Below are 25,704 nucleotides of genomic sequence, written 5' to 3'. Positions count from 1 at the left end.
GCCGGTTCTGCGTGCGAGGGGAAATCTCGGATGGGCTGCGGCCTTGTGAGGGCCCTGGGGCTTGGGGTGACGTTCTGCGGGGTTTAAGGCTCCCCAGTGTGTGTCCTGCGTGGGGCCTGGCCCTGCCGGGGTGCCCAGGGGAGCAGGGATGGCGCGGAAGGAGGAGGGGATTGGGCCGTTCCGCCGTGCTCTCCCTTCTCCCAGGTTTGGGCTGTGGCCGTGGAGGAGCAGCAGCTCTCTAAGCAGCTCCCAAGTGATGCTGGAGGAGCTGCTGCAATGAAATTCCACTTCAGGTTGGCGTGGAAGCTTTTCCTCGCGGTTTTGAAATCCCAGCGAGAGTGGGGGAGGCGGCTTCCTTAGAGCTCATCCTATTCCATGTTCCTGTTTGCAAAGGGGAGAGGGTCTGGTGCTCCCCTCCGGGCCAGGGGGGGCTGGAATGGGCACCCCTGGGAGCAGCAGGAAGGCTGGAATTGGGGCTGGACGCTGATTCACCGTGGCTTCCCCCGGGAGACCTCGGCGTTTCCACCTGCTGCCAGCACCTGCCCGAGCCCACGCAAAACCTCCCTGTTTATTTTGTCTAAAAGCAAAATATCCCCCAGAGGGGCGGGGGGGAGGGATGCCCGCTGTGGCTTAATTGCACTTAATGAGCCTGATGAGGCCGGCTGCCAGCGAGGGCTTTGCCAGGGCTCGGATCTGCCCGTGAGAACTGCAAGGGCGTGGTGGCAGCCGCGCCCGGCACCGGGGATCCGAGAGCTCCGGGGCCGCGGGGCCGCTCTTCCCACGGCCTCGGTGGCCACGGGGACCCCGAGGATCCACAGGGACACGATGCCATCCGTGGGTGAGTGTGCCAGGCGGGTGGGGGGGCCTGGCACAGGTGGGTTGGCGTGAGGGGCGCCTGGAGCATCTGGAGCAGGGCCCGTGGGCTGGGTCCCGGCGTGTGCCCGGTTTTTTGGGTGCCAGGTGGGCTTTTAGGGCCTGGATGTGTTTGGGGTTCTGCAGGGCTGACGCCAGCTCTGATCCTGAGAGGTTTGAGGGCTCAGCCCCGCCATGAGCACTGATTCCTGGGTCTTTGCTGCTGCGCTGGGCTCAGCGGGAGTTTCTCTGCTGGTTCTTTTTCCCTTTTCCCCCATTTCTGGACAGTTCAGCAGCAGCAGCAGCTCCTCTTTCTGGGTCGAAGCCCCAGGGCAGTGTTGCTCCATGCTTGTGGAGCACTCACACACCCACCTGCATTCTCAGTCCTGCCTCAGCCTCCTCCAAGGCTTCTCCTTGTGACTCCAGGTGCTCCTGGCATCTCCTCCCACCAGAAATCCTGCCTGCTGCCTTTCCTGTAGCTTCTCCATCCCGGATGGAATTCCCAGCATCTCCCCACAGCTGCCTGCAAGCCCCAGCACCAAGCCAGGTTTGTGGCAGGGTGGCTGTCCCTGCTGTCCCCGCTGTCCCCAGGGTGTGGCTCCTCAGATCCAGGCAGGTTTCATCCTCCTCTGCACTGAGGATTTGACACCTGCACCTTTCCCAGCCTCGCTGATGCCAACCCTGAGCTTTCCCAGCTCCTTCCCCAGCATCCAGGCAGGGGAGGCAGAGCCCGCCGGGCCCGTGGGGAAGGGCACCCGAAGTGTGTTTGTGCAGGAAACTGAAAATGCTGTGGCTTCCTCCTGTGACAGAAATAACTCACGCTGGGCCCCAGGTCTGCCCTGGGGAGCTCCTCGGTGGCTCCTGCTCAGACGCCCGAGGGTCAGCACGGGGCAGGTTTGGGGTGAGCCCCGGCTGGGCCCTGCCTGGTGGAGGTTGAGGAGTGCAAGGGCTGCTCAGGGAATTGAGTTTGTGCCTTTTTCCCTTTGTGCCAGTGGAGCTGGGGCTGCCCGTGCTTCTCCCAGCTCCTTCTGCTTCTCCTGAGCCTCGGGTTTTTTTCTTCAATTTCCTTTTCTGCCCTCCAACCCAGCCCTGGACCTCGACCAGCGTTCGCCAAAGGGATTTCCTTCCCTGCGGCTTTAATTAACGGGCAGGTCGCCTTGAGTAGCCACTCGCCGGGAGTGGGTATTGAGCGATTCCAGCTTTTTTTTTTATTTCGTCTCAGCGCTTCCAGATCAAGCACCAAGCCGCGCTGAGCCTTCCCCGGGGGGTTGTGACTCAAGCTGGGCTCTTGCAGCAGCGATTGAAAGGATAAATCAGAGCTGTGCCGGCAGCCCCGGGCTCCATCCCGGTTCCCGGTGGATGCCCCGGGCTCCATCCCGGTGGATGCCCCGGGCAGGGCGAGGGCAGCGCGGCGGGAGGAGCCGCCGATCCCTCCTTCCAAACCGGTCGGGAGCGTTCTCCTGCGCTTGGGTAACCGAGGAGAGAGAGGTTCTGCAATCCTTTGATCTCTCCGCTGCTTCCCTTGGCGCGGCGGCCGCATCCTCCCGTGCTGATGTCACCGGGGCTGTCACCGGAGCGCCCCCAGCGCTGCCCCGGCTCCCGGGAGCACCGGGCTGGTCCCGGGACATCGTCCTGCCGGGAGAGCAGGGAGAATGGAGGAGGTGAATCCCGCCGGGAGCGGTGCCGGATCCTCTCCCCGGAGCGGCTCCGCGGGCAGGGGGTGATGCCGAGCTTTGGGCAGCGCTGGGATCCTGGGGTGGCAGATGGGGCCGGAGGGCACTGGGCTGTTCCAGCTCGGCCAGAGCCGCGTGGTTTGCCAGCCTGGAGGTGCTGCCTGTGTCCCAGCCCGTCCCTGCCTGCGCTCCGGGCGGTGCTGGAGCTTTTCTCGCCCCTCAAGGAGAGGAGCGGCGCGGTGCGGAGGAGCAGCGGGGTGTTTGCTGCAGGGAAAAGCCCCGCGGGAGCATCAGGAGGGGCAGATTTGCTTCCCCACAGGGCCAGGGAGATGTTTGGGGCTCCTCAGAGCAGGGGGGAGCGGGCAGATCCCAGCCGGGCTGGGCGAGCAGGTGAGGGGAGCGATCCGGCGGGGCGGGATGCACTCTGGGGGATGTTTCTCTCCTGGAAAAGGAGGATTTCCCCCAAATCTCGTGGGTTTCTGTGATTTGAGGCTGCCTGTGCCGCTCTGGGGAGCACGAGGCCGCCTTGGCTGCCCTTCAGCAGAGCCCTGTGGTCGCGGCGTTCCCGGTGCTCCTCAGGAAGCCGCGGTGGCCGCGAGGTTTCCTGGGGACACCTCTCCCTCCTCCGCTCCTTGGGATGGGCTGGGGTGACCCGTGGGGGCGGGAGGCTGCAGGAAATGACTGCCAGAGGTTTCCAGCTGTGCCAGGGCTGCGGTGGGGATGGAGCCACTCGCCGTCCCTGCTCTGCCCTGGCCCGGCTGCGGCTGCAGGAGATGAGTGAGCCCTTTGATCCCCCCGTGTCCCTGGTGCTGCCCACGCTCAAACCGCATTTTGTGGGACCCGTGGGGCAGCTCCGTCCTGCCTGTGCCCAGAATTTCCTGTGGTTAAGTACCTGGATGTCCCTGAGATCTCAAATTTAGGCCCAAAAGCTTTTGCTGGGGGGGTTTTGCCTCAGCACATTCAGGGTTGGGTGCTCTGAAGGCTTAGAGCTCATCTCTGCAAAAGGGACAGCATCCAGGGAGCTTCTGCAAGTCCCAAAGGTGTTTCCTCCCTGTCCCTGGACTCTGGGCCAGCCCTGAGGTTTTTGGGTCCCGGAGCCATGAGTTTCAAAAGGAAATGTGCACATGTGTGGGGAGAAAATTCCAGGGAGGGCTATTAAATGTCTGACTCAAAGGTCACGAGCTGCAAAAAACCAGGGAGAGCAATCAGAGGAAGCATCTCGCCCTGATCTGCCTCCCCAGGCCTGATGTGCAGCTCGTCTCTAGGCTCCAGCAGGGAAAATTCCCATTTTTGTGCTTGGAGTGCCTAAAAAACTGCTCTGCTCACAGGTGCACGGCGAGGTTGGTGTGTGGCTGAATCCTGGTTTGTGCCTTTGGTTGTGGGAAGGGTTTTGTGCTGCTCTGGTGACTTTGCCAGACTTTAATCATCGTCTGTCTCATTTTTTTAATTTTTTTTTTTTCTGGAAACTTTCTGCAGAAGGAAGTTTGCAAGAATCAGAGCAGAAAAATTTGGGTTTACCCTGGTGGAAAGTGTCTCAGGGGGCTTCTCTTGGAGCAGCATCAGCCTCGTCTGGTTTTGGAGCAGGAATTTGCTGTCTGGTGGGGAGGGGAGGGATCCACCCACATCTGGCTGAGGCGTAAAGCCCCTGAAACTCCCACTCCATGAGCTCCAGAAAGAGTTATCAGAACTTGGCACCCGGCTGCTCCAAACATTACATCTTCCCTGAGCATCATCTGCTCTCTTATGGCTCCTGCGGGACGTGGCCGGCGCTCTCTCCGTACGGGGACAGCCGGGGGGTGCAGGGCTTTCCCTGGAGCTGCTTTCCCTGGAGCAGCTTTCCCTGGAGCTGCTTTCCCTGGAGCAGCTTTCCCTGGAGCTGTTTTCCCTGGGGCAGCTTTCCCTGGGGCAGCTTTCTCTGGAGCAGCTTTCCATGGAGCTTCTTTCCCTGGAGCAGCTTTCCCTGGATCTCCCACCCCTGGATCTCCCATCCCTTGAGCCCCCACCTCCGGATCTCCCACCCCCGGAGCTCTGTGCTAAGGAGAGGAAAGAGGAAAATGCCCCAAAGGCTGGGATTTTGTGGGATCCTGCAAGGAAACCCCTCGGGGACACACGAGATGGAGGTAGGGGACAAAGGGACGCGTGGGCACCTGTGGGGAGTCCCCAGCATCCCCCCAAAAGCTGGGGCAGGGTGGGTTGGGTGATTTTTCGTTCCGGGGAGCAGAGTTTGGTCCCTAATTAAAGCCAGCACCCCGGGGCCTGGCAGGGTTAAACGAGGTACCCAGCTCCGGGATTTCCTATTTCTCCAGTTCCCCCTTTGTGATCTTCGTGTTCTTTCAACACGGTCCCTTTGGTGTGGTTTCTTATTTAAGTGTTTTTAATTTGAGCGAGCTCCCTCCAGCTCATTCCTGCTCCTTGTGCAGGGCTCTGGAGAAGACCTTTTCCCTTTTATTAGAGAGGAGTGTTTTTAATCACCCGCGTTCTTCAACCCGCCTGAACTCTGAACCTTTCACAGCAGATCAGCATAAGATGGGAAAGGCTTTTGTAAAAGAAGATGGTTTGTTGAAAAAAAAAACCCAGCCTGGATTTAACTGCTGCTCCACCTCAGAGCGAGCTGTGGGCAGGCAGGGATGAGGGAGGGGAGGAGGACAGGGATAGACAGGGATACGTGAAGGGATAAATAGGGATGCAGGCAGGGATAAATAGGGATACAGGTGGGGATAAACAGGGATACAGGTGGGGATAAATAGGAATGCAGGCAGGGATAAATAGGGATGCAGGTAGGGATAAATAGAGATACAGGTGGGGATAAACTGGGATACAGGTGGGGATACAGGCAGGGATAGACAGGGATACGTGAAGGGATAAATAGGGATGCAGGCAGGGATAAACAGGGATACATGAAGGGATAAATAGGGATGCAGGCAGGGATAAACAGGGATACATGAAGGGATAAATGGGGATGCAGGCAGGGATAAATAGGGATGCAGGCAGGGATAAGTAAGGATGCATGTGTGGATAAACAGGGATAGAGGTGGGGATATAGGCAGGGATAAACAGGGATACATGAAGGGATAAACAAGGATGGAGGCAGGGATAAATAGGGATGCAAGCACAGATAAACAGGGATGCAGGTGGGGATAAACAGGGATGCAGGCAGGAATGCAGGCAGGGATAGACAGGAATGCAGGCAGGGATGCAGGCAGAGGTGCAGGCAGGGCTGCACAGAACAGCAGAGCTGGGATGTCACTGCTTTGCTCCTCAATAACCTCCCTGCCCTGCTTTGTTTGCCTCTCTCTTTATTTCCCTCTTATGTAAGCCCAGCTCTGTTGACGGCTGATTTGCCTCTTTAAAAACAATCAGGAAATGCCAAAGCAAAGATTTCTGTGCTGGATTTTTTTGTTGTTGTTGTTGTTCTTTTCCGGGATGGCTGGCTGGGAGCAGCGTGGTGGTGTCCCGAGTGACACCAGCCCAGCGCTGCCACCCCCAGCCTGGGGAACTCGCTGCCACCAAACTTCACCCTGTCCCAAAGCTCCTCAGGACTTTCGAGGTGCAAAGTGGGGCTTCCCACCCTCCCTGGCTGTCCCGGCCCTCCCTCCGTGTCTGTCCCACCTCGTGGCTGAGCCCGTGGCCCCTCGGCTGCGTTCCCTGCTCCGTTCCGTGCCGGCAGCCTGGAAAATGCTGGTAAGGCATTTGTGCCGGGGCTGGAGCACAGAGCCCTCATTCATGCCCTGCCCGGCCGCCGCTTTCCCAGGGCACTCCGGGGAGACTCCGTGTCACAGGCTCCCCTCACCATGGAGGATCCCTGGGGAGACTCCGGGTCACAGGCTCCCCTTCCCATGGAGGATCCCTGGGGAGACTCCGTGTCACAGGCTCCCCTCACCGTGGAGGATCCCCGGGCTGCAGCTGCAGTGCTGGGGATGGTTTGTGCCATGGGCTCCTGGCACCACGGCTCTCCCAGTCCCAAACTGGGCATCCCGGTCCCAAACTGGGCATCCCAGTCCTAATTTTCCATCCCAGTCCCAAACTGTGATCCTGGTCCCAAACTGTGATCCCGGTCCCAAACTGTGATCCCTCTCCCAGATTTTCCATCCCAGTCCCAAACTGTGACCCCGGTCCCAAACTGTGATCCCTCTCCCAGATTTTCCATCCCAGTCCCAAACTGTGATCCCAGTCCCAGATTTTCCATCCCAGTCCCAAATTGTGATCCTGGTCCCAAACTGTGATCCTGGTCCCAGCCATGTCTCCTGGTGCTGCTGGCAGGACCCAGGCTGGGTAGGGGACAGGGACAAACCCCCCAGAGCCACGGTGGGACTTTACATTTGGCTTTTTTTTGGGGTGGGGGGAAGGGGAGGAGCCTTGGGCTTGGTCCCCTGGATGGAGGAGGAGGGGGTTGTTTACTGTGACTGCTGGCCCAGGGCCCGGCAGCAAACCCCAAATGAATCCAAGCTCACAAACAGCTCCCGGGGCAGGAGGGGCTTTGCCAGGGGGGTCCGGAGCTGAGGAGGGGTCTCACACCCACATGGGGACAGTGGCTCCTGCCCAGAGCCTGGGTTTCCCTCCCAGTGCCACCAGCCCTCGTCCCGCACTGTCCCGGCACCCAGCACGGGGTGTTTTGTGTTTCCAAGCTCTGGAAAACCGCCCTGAGTTTGGTGGCCTCATCCTGGCCAGGAGCATCAGGGCTGGGACACCAGTGTCACCCCGGGGCACGCCAGGCCAGGCCCTGCTCGCAGGGTGCCTTTTCCCATCCCAGCCTCTCTGAAAATCCAGGGTGCCTTTTCCCATCCCAGCCTCTCTGAAAATCCACGTTGCCTTTTCCCACCCCAGCCTCTCTGAAAATCCACGTTGCCTTTTCCCATCCCAGCCTCTCTGAAAATCCAGGCTGCCTTTTCTCACCCCAGCCTCTCTGAAAATCCACGTTGCCTTTTCTCACCCCAGCCTCTCTGAAAATCCAGGCTGCCTTTTCCCATCCCAGCCTCTCTGAAAACCCACCCGGACATCCCCAGTGCGGGGTGGGCAGAGCTGGGGCCGTGGCAGGAGCAGGGTCCACGCAGCCTCTTCTTGCCTGGCTCCAGAGCCTCTTGGCCCTGGGGATGCTCCACAGCTTTTTCCTGGCTCCAGGCGAGTGCTGAGCAGTTGTTTTGTTTTTCTGGCTGCTGCCCGGCCTCCCTCTCCCCCAGCAGCCCCCATCCCTCCCGGCTCCGCTTCCGCCGCCTCGCCGTTTGTTTTTGTAGGGACTGAAACCAATGATGTGGAGAGAGATTCCCAGAGCTTCTCCCTCCTGGGGGTGTCTGGAGCAGCCCCTCCTTCAGCTGGGGTGCCCCAAGCCCTTCCCACCCCTTTCTGCACCTCCCCAATCCCATCCCACCCCATTTTTCCCCCAATCCCTTCCCACCCCATTTCCCCAGGAAGGGGCAGCATCAGGCTGTGCTGAGCCACGCTGGGCGGCTCAGACCCAACCTCGGAGCTTCCCGTGAGCATTTTTAGGGAGCAGAGGAAGGCTGGCACAGCCCTTTGGGTGCCATCAGCTGTGCCCGGCTGGGCTGGTCCTTCCCCCTCTTCCCCCCCGATCCCATGGGAGTGACGATCCCAAACACGGCCCCCCAGCTCCTGCCCCTCGTCTGGTGACATTTGGCTGGAGGGGACACGGGGTCAGTAATGTCACGGGGCAGGATTTGGTGCCAGAAGTGCCCGGTGCCCATCCTGAGCTGTGCCGGTCACAGCCTGTCCTTGTCCTGCTGCCAGATGCCCGTGCTGCCACCGCCACTGCCACCGCCACTGCCAGCCCTGCTGCCGCGTCCCTCATGGCGAGGGACAGAGGGGACAGGAGGGACAGGAGGGACAGGAGGGACAGGAGGGACAGGCAGGAGGGGACAGGAGGGTCAGGAGGGACAGACAGGAGGGGACAGGCAGGAGGGGACAGGAGGGACAGGAGGGGACAAGGAGGGGACACTGTTTTGGGGTGTAATGGGCAGTTTCAGGTGTGTAACTGGCACTGTTTTGGGGGTGTAAGGGACAATTTCAGGTGTGTAACTGGCACTGTTTTGGGGGTGTAACAGGCGATTTCAGGTGTGTAACTGGCACTGTTTTGGGGATGTAACTGGCACTGTTTTGGAGGTGTAACAGACAATTTCAGGTGTGTAACTGGAGCTATTTTCGGGATGTAACTGGCGCTGTTTTGGGGATGTAAGGGACAATTTCAGGTGTGTAACGGGCACTGTTTTGGGGGTGATTTCAGGTGTGTAACTGGCACTGTTTTGGGGGTGTGAGGCACAATTTCAGGTGTGTAACTGGCGCTGTGTTGCCGTCCCCACGGGGCACTGTTTTGCTTTCACCCCTCGGGGAGGCTGTGCAGGGAACACCTTCACTCCAGAGCCTTTCTCCACCACGATGCCAGGCGGAGGCGCCTGCAGCACCCCAGAGGAGTGGCATTCCCAGGAATCCCCTTCCCCAGGGGAAGGCTCTGCAGGCAGAGGATGCTCCGTGGGCTGCCAGGGTCGCACCAACCCCCCTCCCCTGGCAGTCCCGTGACTCAGCCGTGTCCCCTTTGTGTCCTGTGAAAAATGTGTATTTTATGATTGGCTTTTCGCAAGTATTAAAATGAATATTGTATGTGTTGTGTTAGAAAGTTATGCTGTATTAATTTTCTTAAGTATTAAATTAACTATTAAATACTGGTTTAGGTTATAACATAATGTTAAAATAGAAACTATGCTATGTAAGATATTTGGTTAAGAAAGGACTTGCACCAGATAGATGCCACAGGACACCTAAGCCTTTCAGGGAAAGGGAATTTATTGCCCCCTTATCAGCAGAAAACTTCTTCCCACCTCGCTCAGACAGGAAGATGGCATGAGGATTAAGAGGAAGAAGTTGACAGTGACCAGACAGAATCCTGTGTTTGAATGGAATTTATGCATCATGTATGAGGTGTATGAATATGCAACAGGCTGTTGTTTTTAAGGGTTAATCCTCTGTTAACCGGGGTCCTTTTTCGGGCTCGTGATGCCCAGAAAAAGGTACCCGGACGTCCGTATCTCTTTGTTTTTATTGTCTCATATTGTCCTAACCTCAATTGTTCAAATTTATTATTCTAATTATGTTACTACTATTAACCTTTTAGAATTTAAAAAAAACAAGTGATTGGCTTTTTTCACAGCTGCCGTGACGCCGTGCACCTCCCCGCGGGTGCCCCAGGCCGTCCCCATGGACCTGCGGATCGGGCAGCGCGTGGTCAAGCCCCAGGACACGGCGCTGCTGGCCCTGAAGCAGCAGCAGCTGCAGCACCAGCTCTTCCTGGCCAGCCTGCACCAGCAGCAAGTGGAGCAGCTCGCCCACCAGCACGTCAGGGTAGGGGACAAAGCAGGGGACAGGGCAGGGGGGGCCCACACCCCGCTCTTGGCGGGGTTTGGGGCAGGATTGGGCACTTTGGAAGGTGAATTTTGCCCCCAGAAGCAGGGGCTGGCTTTGAGTTCCCCTCTCTGGGCAGGGATTCAGAGGAAAAGGCTGGAAATCCCAACGCCAAAATAACATTCCCAGGTGAATTCCTGCTTTTCCCTGAGCTGGAACATCTGGAGGGCTTTCCAGCCAGCCCAGGGAGCTCTGTGACGCAAGGGGAGGCAGGTGGAGGGGTTGTGTCTCAATTCCAGGCCAAATTCCAGGGCTGGAGCCTCCAGCCGTGCTGCAGGGATCCCGGGGCTGCCCCTGCCCTGCTGCTCTGCCCCGGGGGCACCAGGAGCCACCGGCACTCACTCGGTTTGTCTGGGAAGTGTCACCGAGCTCCGGTGCCACCCGCAGCTCCTGCCCCGCGCAGGAATTCGCTGCCGGGTTTCATTGGCACAGGAATCCAGCGGGATTTGGTGGGGATGGCTCCTCCAGTCCCAGGGGTGGCTCCTCCGGGAGGCTTCAGAGGGAGGCAGGTGGGAGGACATGTCCAGGGAGCTGTGACCATGCCCAGGGAGGTGTGACAGTGTCCAGGGAGTTGTCACCATGTCCAGGGAGTCGTGACCATGCCCAGGGAGTTGTGACCTGCCCAGGGAGTTGTCACCATGTCCAGGGAGTTGTGACCATTCCCAGGGAGGTGTGACAGTGTCCAGGGAGTTGTCACCATGTCCAGGGAGTCGTGACCATGCCCAGGGACGTGTGACAGTGCCCAGGGAGTTGTCACCATGCCCAAGGAGTCGTGACCATGTCCAGGAAGTCATGACCATGCCCAGGGAGTTGTCACCATGTCCAGGGAGCTGTCACCATGCCCAGGGACCTGTGACCATGCCCAGAGAGTTGTCACCGTGTCCAGGAAGTCATGACCATGCCCAGGGAGTTGTCACCATGCCCAGGGAGCTGTCACCATGTCCAGGGAGTTGTGACCACATCCAGGGAGCTGTGACCATCTTCAGGCACCGAGGTCCTCCTGCCTGTCCCCAGGGCTGCTCCAGGCTCAGGGCAGGACTCATTTCCATGGATCAGCTGGGATTTCCCTCCTATCACAGATTTTTTTTTTCCCTTTTTGTACTCAACAAAGATTTTTATTTTTTGCCGCGTTGCAACACGGCAGACGTGCCCAAACACCCTGAGAGGAGGCAGCGAGTGGGAACAGACAGGTTTTGACTTTTACGATGTCCCCGGGGAGAGCAAAGCGTCCCTGGAGACCAAAACGTGTCAGGCTCGTTGTGATGGAACAACTTCACACGCTCCCATCAGCCTGAATGACACAAGGGACTGTCCCAGACTGCTCTGTCCTCTTGCCTGGGGCTGGGGAGGGGTCAGAGGGCTCGGGTGGGCTCGGGGTGGGTTATGGGGTCCTGTGCCCATGTCCCTGTCCCACAGGTGGCCATGGAGTCCCCACACCGCGAGGCTGAGCCGGGCCAGCAGGAGCAGGAGCTGCGGCAGATCCTCAACAAGGACAAGAGCAAGCGCAGTAAGGGCTGCCTGTGCCCGGGGGCACTCTGGGGAGGGGGCTCGGGGGGGTCTGCCCTTAGCCAGACCAAGCTCTGCCTTCCACTGGGGGAAAGGGGTGGGAGAGCATCCACAGAATGGGGCTGCAACCCCTCTGGGACCCCCGGGGTGGGTTACCCATTCAGGTACAGACCCCAGTGGGACTCCGGGCTGGGTTTGCAGCCCCTGGGCTGGGTTTGCAGACCCCAGACTGGTTCTCAACCCCCAGAGTGGGTTCTCAGACCCCCAGAGTGGGTTCTCAGCCCCCAGGCTGGGTTTGCAGCCCCCGGGCTGGGTTTGCAGTCCCCAGACTGGGTTCAGAGCTTCCAGACTCAGTTTGCAGACCCCCCAGACTGGGTTTGCAGACCCCCAGCCTGGTTCTCAGCCCCCCAGCCTGGTTCTCAGACCCCCAGACTGGGTTCTCAGCCCCCAGCCCGGTTCTCAGCCGCCGGGCTGGGTTTGCAGCCCCCGGGCTGGGTTTGTAGCCCCCAGAGTGGGTTCTCAGCCCCCCAGCCTGGTTCTCAGACCCCAGACTGGGTTCTCAGCCCCCGGGCTGGGGTGCAGCCCCCTCCCAGCCGCGGTCTCCCGGCGCCCTCTGCTGCCGGCGCTGGAGGAGCCGCCGGGGGCTCGCTCCCAATTTTGGGACGCGCAAGGCTCCACATCGCATCTACTTAATTACTAATTAATTAACTGACTCGCGCTCGGAGGTGCCGAATGCCGGCACAGATGAGCACGGAGCATTCCTGTGGGACAGACGGACGGGGAACGGGGTGGGAGCAGAGCCCGCTGTGCCCCTCGGGGGTCCCCAGCCATCCCGGAGCCCTGGGGTCGGGGTCCTGCCCGCAGGGACCCTTCGGAGCGGCTCTGAGCCCCGAGGGGTCACCGTGGTCACCGTGGTGACCGTGCAGGTGCCGTGGCCAGCACGGTGGTGAAGCAGAAGCTGGCCGAGGTCATCTTGAAGAAGCAGCAGGCGGCTCTGGAGAGGACCAGCAACCCCCCCGCTGCAGCCCTGCCCTACAGGTAAAGATTTGTCCCCAAAAGGACCTGTCCCTGCCCCAAACCTGCTCGGGGACAGCTGGGAAGGGGCTCTGGCTTCTCCCCGCAGGTCTCTGGAGCCCCTGGAGCCCGAGGGTCCCTCCCCTGCCATGCTCAGCACGTTCCTGTCCCCCGTGCCCAGCGCTGCTCTCGACACCCCCGAGCATTTTCCACTGCGGAAAACAGGTACGGCCTCGGGAATGTCCCCGTGTCCCCAAGGCCTGGGGAATGTCCCCATGTCCCTAAAGACCTTGGGAATGTCCCCGTGTCCCTCAAGGCCTCAGGAATGTCCCCATGTCCCTAAAGACCTTGGGAATGTCCCCGTGTCCCTCAAGGCCTCAGGGATGTCCCCACATCCCTCAAGGCCTCACGGATGTCCCCGTGTCCCTCAAAACCTCAGGGATGTCCCCATGTCCCTCAAAGCCTTGGGAAAGTCCCCATGTCCCTAGAGACCTTGGGAATGTCTCCGTATCCCTCAAGGCCTCAGGGATGTCCCCACATCCCTCAAGGCCTCACGGATGTCCCCGTGTCCCTCAAAACCTCAGGGATGTCCCCATGTCCCTAAAGACCTTGGGAATGTCCCCGTGTCCCTCAACGCCTCAGGAATGTCCCCATGTCCCTAAAGACCTTGGGAATGTCCCCGTGTCCCCAAGGCCTCAGGGATGTCCCCGTGTCCCTTAAGGCCTCAGAGATTTCCCCATGTCCCCAAGGCCTCAGGGATGTCCCCGTGTCCCCGGCTAGAGCTGGCACTGGCCCCACAGAGCCCGTCCAGCTGTGGCCAGGACTGACCCCTTTCCCCGCAGTGTCCGAGCCCAACCTGAAGGTTCGGTGCAAGCCCAGGAAGTGCCTGGACCGGCGCAAGAACCCCCTGACCCGCAAGGAGAGCGCGCCCCCCTCGCTGAAGAGGCGCCCGCCCGACGCCATCGGTGAGGCCGGGACCTGGACGGGGCTCGGGGGGACCCCGGGGCTGGCTGGGACAGCTCCAGGTCCTATGTCACCCCTGCTTGGGGACAGTGACACCAGGGCTTGGTGTGTCCTCCCCAGGGGCTGGGACAGCTCCAGGTCCTGTGTCACCCCTGCTTGGGGACAGTGACACCAGGGCTTGGTGTGTCCTCCCCAGGGGCTGGGACAGCTCCAGGTCCTGTGTCACCCCTGCTTGGGGACAGTGACACCGGGGTTTGGTGTGTCCTCCCCAGGGGCCAGGAGGTGTTGGTGTGGGACTGGGGATCCAGGAGGTGTTGGTGAGGGATGGGAGGTGCTGGTGTGGGACTGGGGATCCAGAGGTGTTGGTGAGGGATGGGAGGTGCTGGTGGGGTGGGACTGGGGGTCCATAGGTGTTGGTGAGGGGTGGGAGGTGCTGCTGCAGCTGCTCCTGCTGCTTTTGGGGCCCAGGCTGGACCTGCAGGGCTGGAAGTGCCCCAAGTCTGGCGTGGAGGGTTCCCACCACGGAGTGCTGCTTTCCGAGGGGATTCAGCCCCAGAAGGGTGGGGGGCAGAGGCTGGAGGGGCTGGGGGGCAGAGGCTGGAGGGGCTGGGGGGGGGCGTGGCCTCACAGCCCCAGAGGGGGGGGGGGCAGGGGCGGGGGGGGCGGGGGGGCAGAGGCTGGAGTGGCTGGGGGGGGCTGTGCCCTCACCCCGTGTCTGTGCCCCCCCAGACTCATCCCCCAGCAGCAGCAGCACCCCCGTGTCGGGCTGCAGCTCTCCCAACGACAGCCTGCCCGCCGAGCACGCCGCACTGCCCGCCGCCCCGGGCGTGGCCCACGAGGTGAGAGCCCTGGTGCCTCTGGGGACCTGGTGTCCCCTCGGGCCTCAGGGGGAGGCCACGACCCCAGCCCTGAACCCCCTGCCCGGAGCTGCCTCTCCCTGCATGCTGGGATGCCCTGGAGTGCCCAGGGATGCCCAGGGATGCTCTGAGATTCCCTGGGATGCCCTGGGATGCTCTGGGATGCCCTGGGATGATCTGGGGTGCCCCAGGATTCCCTGGGATGCCCTGTGATGCTCTGAGATGCCCAGGGATGCCCTGGGATGCTCTGAGATGCCCAGGGGTGCCCTGGAATTCCCTGCTCCAGGATGCTCTCCCCAGCCCAGCACTCCCCCCACACCCACCCTCCTTCAGGGTGCATTTCCCCTCTGCCAGCGCTGCCGTGTCCCGTGGGTGTCCCCAGGGCTGTCCCCGTGTCCCCAGCCCCGGTCCCTGGCTGGGAGCAGGGCTCTGATGGCTCCCGTTTGCCGCAGGCGCCGCTGGCGCAGCGGCTGCTGCTGCAGGAGAGCTCCCTGGCGCAGTTTGCCCTGCAGAGCGCGGCCTCCCTGCCGGCCATCACCCTGGGGCTGCCGGCCACCACCGGCACCAGGGTAGGTGCCCGGGTTGGGCCCCAGCACTGGGGCTCCCCCTTGGGGTTTGGGGCTCCCGGTGCTGCCCTCGGGCATGGTGGGGACAGTCCTGTGCCCTCCCGGTGCTGTGTTCTGTGACTGTCCCTGTCCCCGAGCCCGTCCCTGTCCCTGCCCTGTCCCTGTCCCTGTGCCTGTCCCCATCCCTGTCCCGTCCCTGTCCCTGTCCGTGCCCCATCCCTGTCCCTGTCCCCGTGCTTGTCCCTATCCCTGTCCCATCCGTGCCGTGCCCTGTCCCTGTCCCTGTCCCTGTCCCTGTCCCTGTCCCTGCCCTGTCCCTGTCCCTGTGCCTGTCCCCATCCCTGTCCCATCCCTGTTCCTGTCTGTGCCCCATCCCTGTCCCGTCCCTGTCCCTGTCCGTGCCCCATCCCTGTCCCTGTCCCCGTGCTTGTCCCTATCCCTGTCCCATCCGTGCCGTGCCCTGTCCCTGTCCCTGTCCCTGTCCATGCCCCATCCCTGTCCCTGTCCCCGTCCCTGTCCCATCCCATCCCCATCCCTGTCCCTGTCCCACCCCAATCCCATCCCTGTCTCTGTCCCATCCCATCCCTGTCCCTGTCCCATCCCTGTCCCATCCCATCCCTGTCCCACCCCTGTCCCGTCCATGTCCTTGTCCCTGTCCCATCCCATCCCTGTCCCTGTCCCCATCCCTGTCCCACCCCTGTCCCTGTCCCACCCCTGTCCCTGTCCCGTCCCTGTCCTGTCCCTGTCCCACCCTGTCCCATCCCACCGGTCCCTGTCCCCGCAGGCCGATGCCGAGCGCCGGGCGCTGCCCGGCCTGGCTCACCGGGTGCCGGTGCTCAACGGGCCGGTGCTGCCGGGCGCGCACCCGCCCGTCTTCATCCCGGCCGGCCTGGAGCAGCGCGAGCCCGGCAGCCCCCTGTCCCCGCGGCTGCAGCCCGTCATCATCCTCGAGCCCTCGGTCACCCACGCGCCGCTGGTGGCGGGTGAGTGTCCGCCTGGGGACATGGGGAGCGTGGCAGTGACAGTGCAGTGACAGTGCAATGACAGTGACAGTGACAGCGGCAGTGACAGCGACAGTGGCAGTGCAGTGACAGTGCAATGACAGTGACAGTGACACTGCAGTGACAGTGACAGTGAGTGACAGTGACAGTGACAGTGATAGTGACAATGGCAGTGCAGTGACAGTGCAATGACAGTGATAGTGACAATGGCAGTGCAGTGACAGTGAGTGACAGTGACAGTGACAGTGACAGTGACAGTGGCAGTGGCAGTGCCAGTGGCAGTGACAGTGACAGTGGCAGTGGCAGTGCCAGTGGCAGTGACAGTGACAGTGACAGTGGCAGTGACAGTGACAGTGGCACTGCAGTGACAGTGACAGTGAGTGACAGTGACAGTGCCAGTGGCAGTGACAGTGACAGTGGCAGTGACAGTGACAGTGCAGTGACAGTGGCAGTGACAGTGACAGTGCAGCGACAGTATATATAATATAAAGAAATATTTTATATTTTTATTATTAATATAAAATAACACATTATTACTGATATTTATAGTCTTTATATTATTTATGGGGGTTTTATTATTTTTAGTTTTAATTTTTTAAAATACATTTTTAAAAAATATTTGACATCTTTACATTTTACATTATGGTAGTAATATTTCTATTAATAATACAATTCGATAAATTATCACTATTAATATCTATATTATTTTAATTAGCTTCATTTTTAATGTTCTATTTTTGAAAATATAACTTAAAAAAACCCCACATTTGACATCTTTACATTTTATATTACGGTAGTATCATTTATATTAATAATATAATTCGATAAATTATATATTATGTATATATTATATATAATATCTATATTATATATATATATATTACAATGTTCTCTTTTTGAAAATATAACCTAAAAATTGACATTCTGGCATTTCTCGACGCGGCAGTGCCGGGCCTGGGCGCCGTGCCGCTGCCGCTGGTGCCCGCCGAGCGGCTGGCGCTGCCCGGGCAGCACAAACCGCTGGGCAGGACGCGCTCGGAGCCGCTGCCGCCCAGCCCCAGCGCCGCGCAGCAGCACCTGCTCTTCCAGCAGCACTTCCTCGAGAGGCTGCGGCAGCAGACGCACCTGGGCAAGGTGGGAGCCGCCGGGAAAGCGGATTGCGAACGGGCGGGGGGGGGGATGTTAATTGGTGGGGGGTTTTAATTAAGGGTAGGTGCTGATGAGAACGGTGAGGAAGGTGGGGGAGAAGGACTGGGTTCTGCCTTAAAAATTCTATTTTGCTTTATATGTAATATTATCTATTATCTGTTATCTATGATATATTATCTATTATCCATTATGTATTATATGTTATCTATTATATATTATCTATTACATATTTTATATATATGTATAAAATATATAATATTCTATATTATATATTCTATATTTATATTATATATTATATATAGCATCTCATATATTCTATATTCTATATTCTATTCTATATTCTATATAATATATATAATATTATATATTATATATTATATATTATATATTATATATTATACATTATATATTATATATTATATATTATATATGGCATATCATATATTATATATTATATACAATATGATATATTATATATGATATATTATATATTATATATTGTACATATATGCTATATGGTGTGTGGTTATATATTGTATATATATGGTATATGGTATATTATATATTATATATTAAATGTATGGCATATGGTATGTGGTATATTATATATTATATATTATATATTGTATATATATGGTATATGGTATATGGTATATTATATATTATATATTATATATATGGTATGTGATATATTATATATTATATATTGTATATACATGGTATATTATATATGATATATTCTATATCATATATATTACATATCATATCGTATGTATTACATATTACATACAATATAGAATATATTACACATCATATATAATTTTTATATACTATTAATAGATCATATAGCTATCTTTTAAAGCTTGTTTTTAGTTTCGTTTTTCTCTCAACAATCTGTCTTATTCTACAACATTTCTGTCAGCATTTTTAATCTCCTTACATACAAATACATTAAAAAATATGTTTATATATACACACATATATTTACATACATACATATATATATACACACAATTATAAGTTTATATACAATTATATACTATGCAAGCCTTTTGTTAGACGTGAAGAACTTTCTAGAAATGCCTTTTTCTCGCTGTCCCCTCGGCTGCAGCGCATGGCCAAGTCCAGCGAGAAGCCCCGGCTGCGGCAGATCCCGTCCTCGGAGGACATGGAGGCCGAGGGGACCCTCCCGGAGGGGACCCTCCCGGAGGGGGACCCCAGCAGGGCGCGGCTGGAGCCCCCCCGGCCCGGCAGCAGCGGGAAGGAGCCCGAGAGGACGCAGAAGATGGGGCAGCCCCCGGAGGAGCTGGTCCTGCAGCAGGTACGGAAGGGACCGGGCTGTGCAGCTCGCAGGGACAGGGGCAGAGCTGCGGCCACCGCCGGTGTCATACAGCTGCGTGTTGTCCCCGAATTGCCCGGTATCGTCCCCGAATTGCCGGGCTTTGTCCTCAAATTGCCGGGCTTTGTCCTCAAATTGCCGGGCTATGTCCCCGAATTGCCGGGCTTTGTCCTCAAATTGTCGGGTTTTGTCCCCAGGTTGCCGGAACTTTGTGCTCAAGTTTCTGGGCATCGTCCCCGAATTGCCGGGCTGTGTCCCCATATTGCTGGGCTTTGTCCTCAAATTGTCGGGCTTTTCCCCAGATTGTCTGGTTTTTCCCGAATTGTCGGTTTTTCCCGAATTGTCGGGTTTTCCCGAATTGTCGGTTTTTTCCCGAATTGCCGGCTCTGTCCCATCGCTGTTGTCACTGCGGGGCTGAGCCGGCAGGGAGCAGCAGATGCTGGGACAGTCCTGTCCTGTCCTGCTTGTCCTGTCCTGCTTATCCTGTCTTGTCCTGCCTTGTCCTTCTTGTCCTGTCCCATCCTGTCCTGCTTGTCCTGCCTTGTCCTGTCCCCCCCTGTCCTGTCCTGCCTGTCCTGCTTGTCCTGTACTGTCCCCTCCTGTCCTGTCCCATCTTGTCCTGTCCCCTCCTGTCCTGTTTTGCCCTGTCCTTCTTGTCATGTACTGTCCCCTCCTGTCCTGTTTTGCCCTGTCCTGCCTTGTCCCATCCTGTCCTGCTTGTCCTGTCCCATCCTGTCCTGTCCTGCCTGTCCTTCTTGTCATGTCCTGTCCCCTCCTGTCCTGTTTTGCCCTGTCCTGCCTTGTCCCGTCCTGTCCCATCCTGTCCCGACTCCAAGCCCGGAGCAGCCGCTGGATGCGGCCCTAGACACACCAAGCGGGGCTCTGTCCCCTGTCCCCCGTGCTGGGGAGGCTGGCCTGTCCCCTGACGGTGTCCTGTGTCCCCAGGCCTTCCTGTGGGACTCCTTCCAGCGGGTGCAGCAGCAGCTCCTCAAGCGCCAGCCCTTGGCCGACCCCCCCGTGCTCCCCCCCGGCCACCGGCCGCTGTCCAGGGCTCAGTCGTCCCCAGCCACGGCCACCGTGTCCCTCCCTGCCCAGGACACCAAGGCGCTGGCCCTGCCCGTGCAGGAGCAGCCGCCCAAGCCACACTTCACCACAGGTACGGTCACCCTGCGGGGCTGTCACCGCTGGGCAGGGACAGGAGGGGACCTGCGGATGTCCTGGGGTGGCTCCGGGTCATTCCTGGACTTGGGAGTGCCAGGAGAGAGCTGGGGGGACTCCTTCTCCTTATCTGGGGGTGCCCGTCTCCTTATCTGGGGGGGCTGTTCCAGGTAGGGTTTGCCCACCTGGCCCCTGGTTGCATTCCTGGGGTTTGGGCCAGAATCTCCCAGGATCAGGGCAGAATCTCCCATGGTTTGGGTCAGAATTTCCCAGGTTTGGGGGAGAATCTCCTGTGTTTGTGGACAGGATCTCCCATGGTTTGGGAGCAGAATCTCTCAGGTTTGGGACAGAATTTCCTGTGGTTTGGGAACAGAATCTCTCATGTTTGGGGGCAGAATCTCCCGTGGTTTGAGAACAGAATCTCCCAGGTTTGGGTCAGAATCTCTCAGCTTTGGGGCAGAATCTCCCGTGGTTTGGGGGGATTTTGGTCAACATCTGGGCTCTCGGAGGCCCTGCCAAGGAGCTGAGGGTGCAGCTCTGGCGCTGCCTGGCAGGGCTGGTTTACGACTCGGTGATGCTGAAGCACCAGTGCTCCTGCGGGGACAACAGCAACCACCCCGAGCACGCCGGCAGGATCCAGAGCATCTGGTCCCGCCTGCAGGAGCGGGGCCTGCGCAGCCGCTGCGAGGTGAGCTGGGAGGGGCCGGGCCCGCCTCCGTCCCTGCCCATCCCATCCCATTCCTCCCGATCCCATCCCACCCTTCCCGATCCCATTCCACCCCTCCTGATCCCACTCCGTACCTCCTGATCCCACCCGATCCTTCCTGACCCCATTCCATCCTTCCTGATCCCACCCGATCCCTCCTGACCCCATTCCATCCTTCCTGATCCCACTCCATCCCTCCTGACCCCATTCCATCCCTCCTGATCCCATTCCACCCCTCCTGAACCAATCCCACCCCTCCTGATCCCACTGATCCCATTCCATTCCACCCCTCCCGACCCCATCCCACCCCCCCTCCCCCCGTTTGTCACCATTTCCTTGCTCAGTTCCCTGCTCTGCCCATCTCCCCCCGGGATTTGGGCTCTGCTGGTCACAGGCAGGGGCTGATCCCCCCAAACCAGCGAGTTTTACCAGGCCCAGCTTAGTAAAACCCAGCCTAGGGCTGGCCCTGGCTGCCTGACTGCAATTTGGGGCTGCTCAGGTTCCATCCCCGGGGGTCCTGGACAGCAGGAGGGGGTGGGGGGGATCCCCCGCGTGTCCCCCCGGTGACAGCCGTGTCCCCCAGTGCCTGCGGGGCCGCAAGGCCACCCTGGAGGAGCTGCAGTGCGTGCACAGCGAGCGCCACGTGCTGCTCTACGGCACCAACCCCCTCAACCGCCTCAAACTGGACAACGGCAAGCTGGCAGGTGGGTCCCCACCCCTCCTGCCACCCTGTCACCTGTCCCCTGGGGCTGGGGATGGCTCCCAGCAGCTCCCCGGGGTGCTGGGCCCACCCTGGTGCTGCTTGCCCTGAGTCCCCGCTGGTCCCTCTCTCCACAGGGATCCTGTCCCAGAGGACGTTTGTGATGCTGCCCTGCGGAGGGGTGGGGGTGAGTGCTCCACCCCTGACCTGGGTTTTGGGGTCACTGCCCCATCCCTGCTCGTGGTTTTGGGGTCACTGCTCCATCCATGCTCCTGGTTTTGGGGTCACTGTTCCACCCCTGCTCTGGGTTTTGGGGTCGTTGTTCCACCCCTGATCCAGGTTTTGGGGTCACTGCCCCATCCATGCTCCTGGTTTTGGGGTCACTGTTCCACCCCTGCTCTGGGTTTTGGGGTCGTTGTTCCACCCCTGATCCAGGTTTTGGGGTCACTGCTGAATCCCTGCTCTGGGTTTTGGGGTCACTGCCCCATCCCTGCTCCTGGTTCTGGGGTCACTGCCCCATCCCTGCTCCTGGTTTTGGGGTCACTGCCCCATCCCTGCTCGTGGTTTTGGGGTCACTGCTCCATCCATGCTCCTGGTTTTGGGGTCACTGTTCCACCCCTGCTCTGGGTTTTGGGGTCGTTGTTCCACCCCTGATCCTGGTTTTGGGGTCACTGCCCCATCCCTGCTCTGGGTTTTGGGGTCACTGCCCCATCCCTGCTCCTGGTTTTGGGGTCACTGCCCCATCCCTGCTCCTGGTTTTGGGGTCACTGCCCCATCCCTGCTCTGCCCTTTGGCCAGGGCTGTTCCTTTTTGGCCCCTCAGGATCTCGGGGCAGCTCCCGAAGCCTCTGGGCTGCCTGGGTGGGGGTGTTTGATGGAGATGTTGGACCAGAGCAGCTCGGGGTCCTTGGGGGTGTCTGAGCATCCCCCTCTGCAAGGGGCTCCTCGATCCAGAGCCCCCCAAGGGGCTGGCAGGAGGGGGTCCCCACTGAGGGAGGGCAGCAGTGACACGGGGACAGCAGCTCGTCCCTTCCGAGGCCTCTCCATTCCCAGCTTTCCCTCCTGGTTTCTCTGCATTCACTGCCTTCTCCTCTCCTCCTGTCCCTGTCCTGTCCCTATCCCTGTCCTGTCCCTGTCCCTGTCCTGTCTCTCTCTCTCTTTCAGGAAGGGGCTCCCTTGGTGCCCTCCTGCTGCCTCTTCTGGTTCTGCTCCTCTCCTTGCCCCCTGTGCTGGGCACCAGCTCTGCTTTCCCTGCTCTGCCTCCTTTCCCTGCTCTGTTCCCCCCCCGGGGGGCACGGGGAGCTCACACCTGGCCCCCGGCAGAAGAGATTTTTTGACTTTTCCGGCTCTGAGGTGGTGCTGAAATCAAAGCGAGATGTTTGGTTAAACACTAAAATGGGATAAATCAGGTAAAGGAGGGGGCTGGGCTGGGGGGGGACAGCGTGGGGTGGCCGGTGTCACCTTGGGCTGGCACAGGACACCTGGGTGAGGGTGTGGCTCCTGTCCCCTGGTGCTGTGTCCCCGCGTGACCGCTGTCCCCCCTGCAGGTGGACAGTGACACCATCTGGAACGAGCTGCACTCGTCCAACGCCGCGCGCTGGGCCGCGGGCAGCGTCACCGAGCTGGCCTTCAAGGTGGCCACCAGGGAGCTGAAGGTAGGGGCTGGCCTGGGGGGTCCCAGGGCTGTGCCCCCTGTTCCTGGGGGTCCCAGGGCTGTGTCCTCCATTCCTGGGGGTCCCAGGGCTGTGCCCTTCATTCCTGGGGGTCCCAAAGCTGTCTCACCCATTCCTGGGGGTCCCAGGGCTGTGTCACCCCGGCACTGGGCACACGGGGTGTGTGTGGTGTGTGTGTGTGTGTGGTGTGTGTGTGTGTGTGTGTGTGTGTGTGTGCCCCTGGGCTGGCAGCTCTGACCCCCGGCCTCTGCTCTGTCCCCAGAACGGCTTCGCCGTGGTGCGGCCGCCCGGACACCACGCGGATCCTTCCACGGCCATGTAAGACCCCTCCCTCCCCCCGGCACCTGGGGAGCCCCAAAAGCAGCTCCGGGGCTCAAAGCCACCCCAAAAAAAGAGCCCGGAGGTGACTCCCACCCCTCTTCCCAGGGGATTCTGCTTCTTTAACTCGGTGGCCATCGCTGCCAGGCAGCTGCAGCAGAAGGGGAAGCTCAGCAAGATCCTCATCGTGGACTGGGTGAGTCCCCCCGTCCCCAGGATGTCCCCAGGATGTCCCCAGGACGTCCCCAGGACATCCCCAGGGGTGGTTCCTGCTCCAGCTCTTGTGGGAACGTGGCTGGAACCCCGCAGTGTGCTCAGGACTGGGGAGCAGGAGCAGATCCCGGGCTGGGGGACCTTTGGGCTCTGTGAGGTTCTGGGGCCGCCCAGCAGCTGCCAAAATCCTCTCTGGGTGTCCCTGCAGGACGTTCACCACGGCAACGGGACCCAGCAGATTTTCTACAGGGACCCCGAGGTTCTCTACATCTCCCTGCACCGCCACGACGACGGCAACTTCTTCCCGGGCAGCGGCGCTGCCGACGAGGTGGGAGGGGACCCCGGGGACCGAGGGGACAGCAGGGCACAGGAGGGCACAGCAGGACACAGCAGGGTACAGCGGGGCACAGCGGGGCACAGGAGGGCACAGCAGGGCACAGCAGGACACAGCGGGGCACAGGAGGGCACAGCGGGGCACAGCAGGGCACAGGAGGGCACAGCAGGGCACAATAGGGCACATCAGGGCACAGCAGGGCACGGGGGCTGAGCAGGGACAGTGCCCCGGGGGCTCCTTTCCCAGCCCTGACCCTGCCTGGGCCACCCAGCACAGGGATGGAGACGGATGGAAAGTCCTGACCCCCCTGTGGCACCAGGCAGGGGGACCAGGACCCCCAAACTGCTTCCCATGGCACAGAACAGGGGCTGGGACCCCCAAACTCACACAAGTCTGACCCCACTCCCCATCCCCTGTGTGGGGCTGACCCCACTCCCCATCCCCTTTTCCCTGTGTGGGGCTGACCCCACTCCCCCTCCCCTCTCCCCAGGACCGTGGTGATGCCCATTGCCCACGAGTTCTGCCCCGACGTGGTGCTGGTGTCGGCCGGCTTCGACGCAGCCGAGGGCCACCCGCCCCCCCTGGGGGGCTACAAAGTCTCTGCCAAGTGTAAGGAGGTGGCTCGGGGTGGGGTGTCCCCCTTGGGGTGGGGTGTCCCCCCTTGGGGACAGGGTGTCCCCCTCCCACCCGGGCTGGGACCCCCGGGAAGGGGTGGCCACTCCTGGGGGAGCCACAGGAGATTTTGGGGTTGGGTTTGGGCAGGGGGAGGTGACATTCCTGGGGGTCCCACAGGTTTGGGCAGGGGGAGGTGACATTGCTGGGGGTCCCAAGGGTTTGGGCAGGGGGAGGTGACATTGTTGGGTGTCCCCAGGGGGAGATGACATTGCTGGGTGTCCCACAGGTTTGGGCAGGGGGAGGTGACATTGCTGGGTGTCCCACAGGTTTGGGCAGGGGGAGGTGACATTGCTGGGTGTCCTGGGCTATTCTTGTCCTGGGTTATCCCTGTCCTGGGACACCCCTGCCCTTGGCTATCCCTGATCTGGGCCACCCCTGACCTGGGCCACCCCTAGCCTGGGACACCACTGTCCTTGTCTATCCCTGTCCTTGTCTATCCCTGTCCTGGGCTATCCCTGTCCTGGGCTATCCCTGTCCTTGGCTATCCCTGTCCTGGGCTGTCCCTGTCCTGGGCTGTCCCAGGCTGTCCCTGTCCCAGGCCAGCCCCTGTCCTGGTGTCCCCAGCCCCGTTGTCCCCTCCCACAGGCAGATACTGGGTGGCCGTGCAGCGCTTCGCCTCCAAGCTGGGCTGCTCCTTCCTCGAGGCTCAGCACCACGAGGCCGACGAGGTGGAGACGGTGACGGCCCTGGCGTCCCTCTCGGTGGCCGTGATGGTGGAGAAGAGGTGACATTGCTGGGATCCCCCTGTGCCGGGGGGGTGGCAGCAGGGCAGGGCTGTGTCCCCACCCTGGATGAGGCTCTGGGCTCCTGGGAACCCCAAACCAAATGGAAACCCAACCAAACCCTGCTGGGAACCCCGAGCTGGGCTCTTCCCAAAGGAAAACCCAACCAAACCCTCGTGCCTGGGGGTGGGGGTGTCAGCTCTGCCAGCAGGGTCCCCTCCTGTCCCTCCCTTGTGTCCCTGTGTCCCCGCAGGAGCGGGATGTGGCCTCTCACGTGTCGGGTTCCCTCGCAGGGCACAGGAGGAGCCCATGGAGCAGGAGGAGCCCATGAACCAGTGACACTTGGGGACGGTCCCCGGCGTGGCCGGAGCCCCCGAAGACCCCGATCCCGTTTGTCCCCCTCGCTCCCGAGGCCCTGGGCGGGCCTGGACTCCTGGAAGGGACATTCCCGAATCCAACGGGACGGGACCACGGAGAGCCCCGAGCCCAGACTGTGCCCACAGCCCCCCTCCAATTTTGGGACCCCTCAAGGGGGGTGAAACCCCCCAGCCCTGCGGCACTGACCCCCCGATCCCGGGACCTCCTCACCGGGCTGGGATGGACGTTGGGACCACCCTGGGGACGGCTCCCAGAGCCTGGGAGGAGCATCCCGGGGTTTGCTGGCTGGGATGGGATCTCTGCACCTTCTCCAGAGGTTCCCTGGCTCCCCTCGCCCTGCTGGGGCACGGGGATGGAGCGGCAGGGACGGGGACGGGAGCTCGGGAGCGTCCCCAGGAAGGTTTGGGGCATCCCAAAGAAGATTTGGAGCTCCTCAAGGAAAGTTTGGAGCCTCCTGGGGTTTGGGGCATCCCAAGGAATATTTGAAGCCTCCCAAGGACA

At 59.7% G+C, this 25,704-nt stretch overlaps 1 protein-coding gene across 1 annotated transcript; it reads left to right on the top strand.

The window, feature by feature from the left end:
• Positions 1 to 621: 621 nt before the first annotated feature.
• HDAC7 (histone deacetylase 7) lies at positions 622 to 25,385 on the top strand. Its single transcript, XM_041468242.1, has 22 exons — positions 622 to 838; positions 9,682 to 9,872; positions 11,349 to 11,439; positions 12,365 to 12,476; positions 12,562 to 12,677; positions 13,295 to 13,417; positions 14,145 to 14,254; positions 14,725 to 14,841; positions 15,623 to 15,821; positions 16,786 to 16,973; positions 18,100 to 18,309; positions 19,273 to 19,483; positions 20,040 to 20,173; positions 20,775 to 20,895; positions 21,029 to 21,078; positions 22,438 to 22,545; positions 22,826 to 22,881; positions 22,990 to 23,077; positions 23,303 to 23,508; positions 23,919 to 24,102; positions 24,499 to 24,827; positions 25,119 to 25,385. Exons 1-22 carry the CDS (start codon positions 826 to 828, stop codon positions 25,162 to 25,164), a joined length of 3,003 nt encoding a protein of 1,000 aa, XP_041324176.1. The 5' UTR covers positions 622 to 825; the 3' UTR covers positions 25,165 to 25,385.
• Positions 25,386 to 25,704: the final 319 nt, after the last annotated feature.

Source organism: Pyrgilauda ruficollis, unplaced genomic scaffold (assembly GCF_017590135.1).
Source record: "Pyrgilauda ruficollis isolate IOZ18807 unplaced genomic scaffold, ASM1759013v1 scaffold215, whole genome shotgun sequence".
Classification (NCBI taxonomy): domain Eukaryota; kingdom Metazoa; phylum Chordata; class Aves; order Passeriformes; family Passeridae; genus Pyrgilauda; species Pyrgilauda ruficollis.
This window is presented reverse-complemented; position numbering and strand designations above follow the sequence as displayed.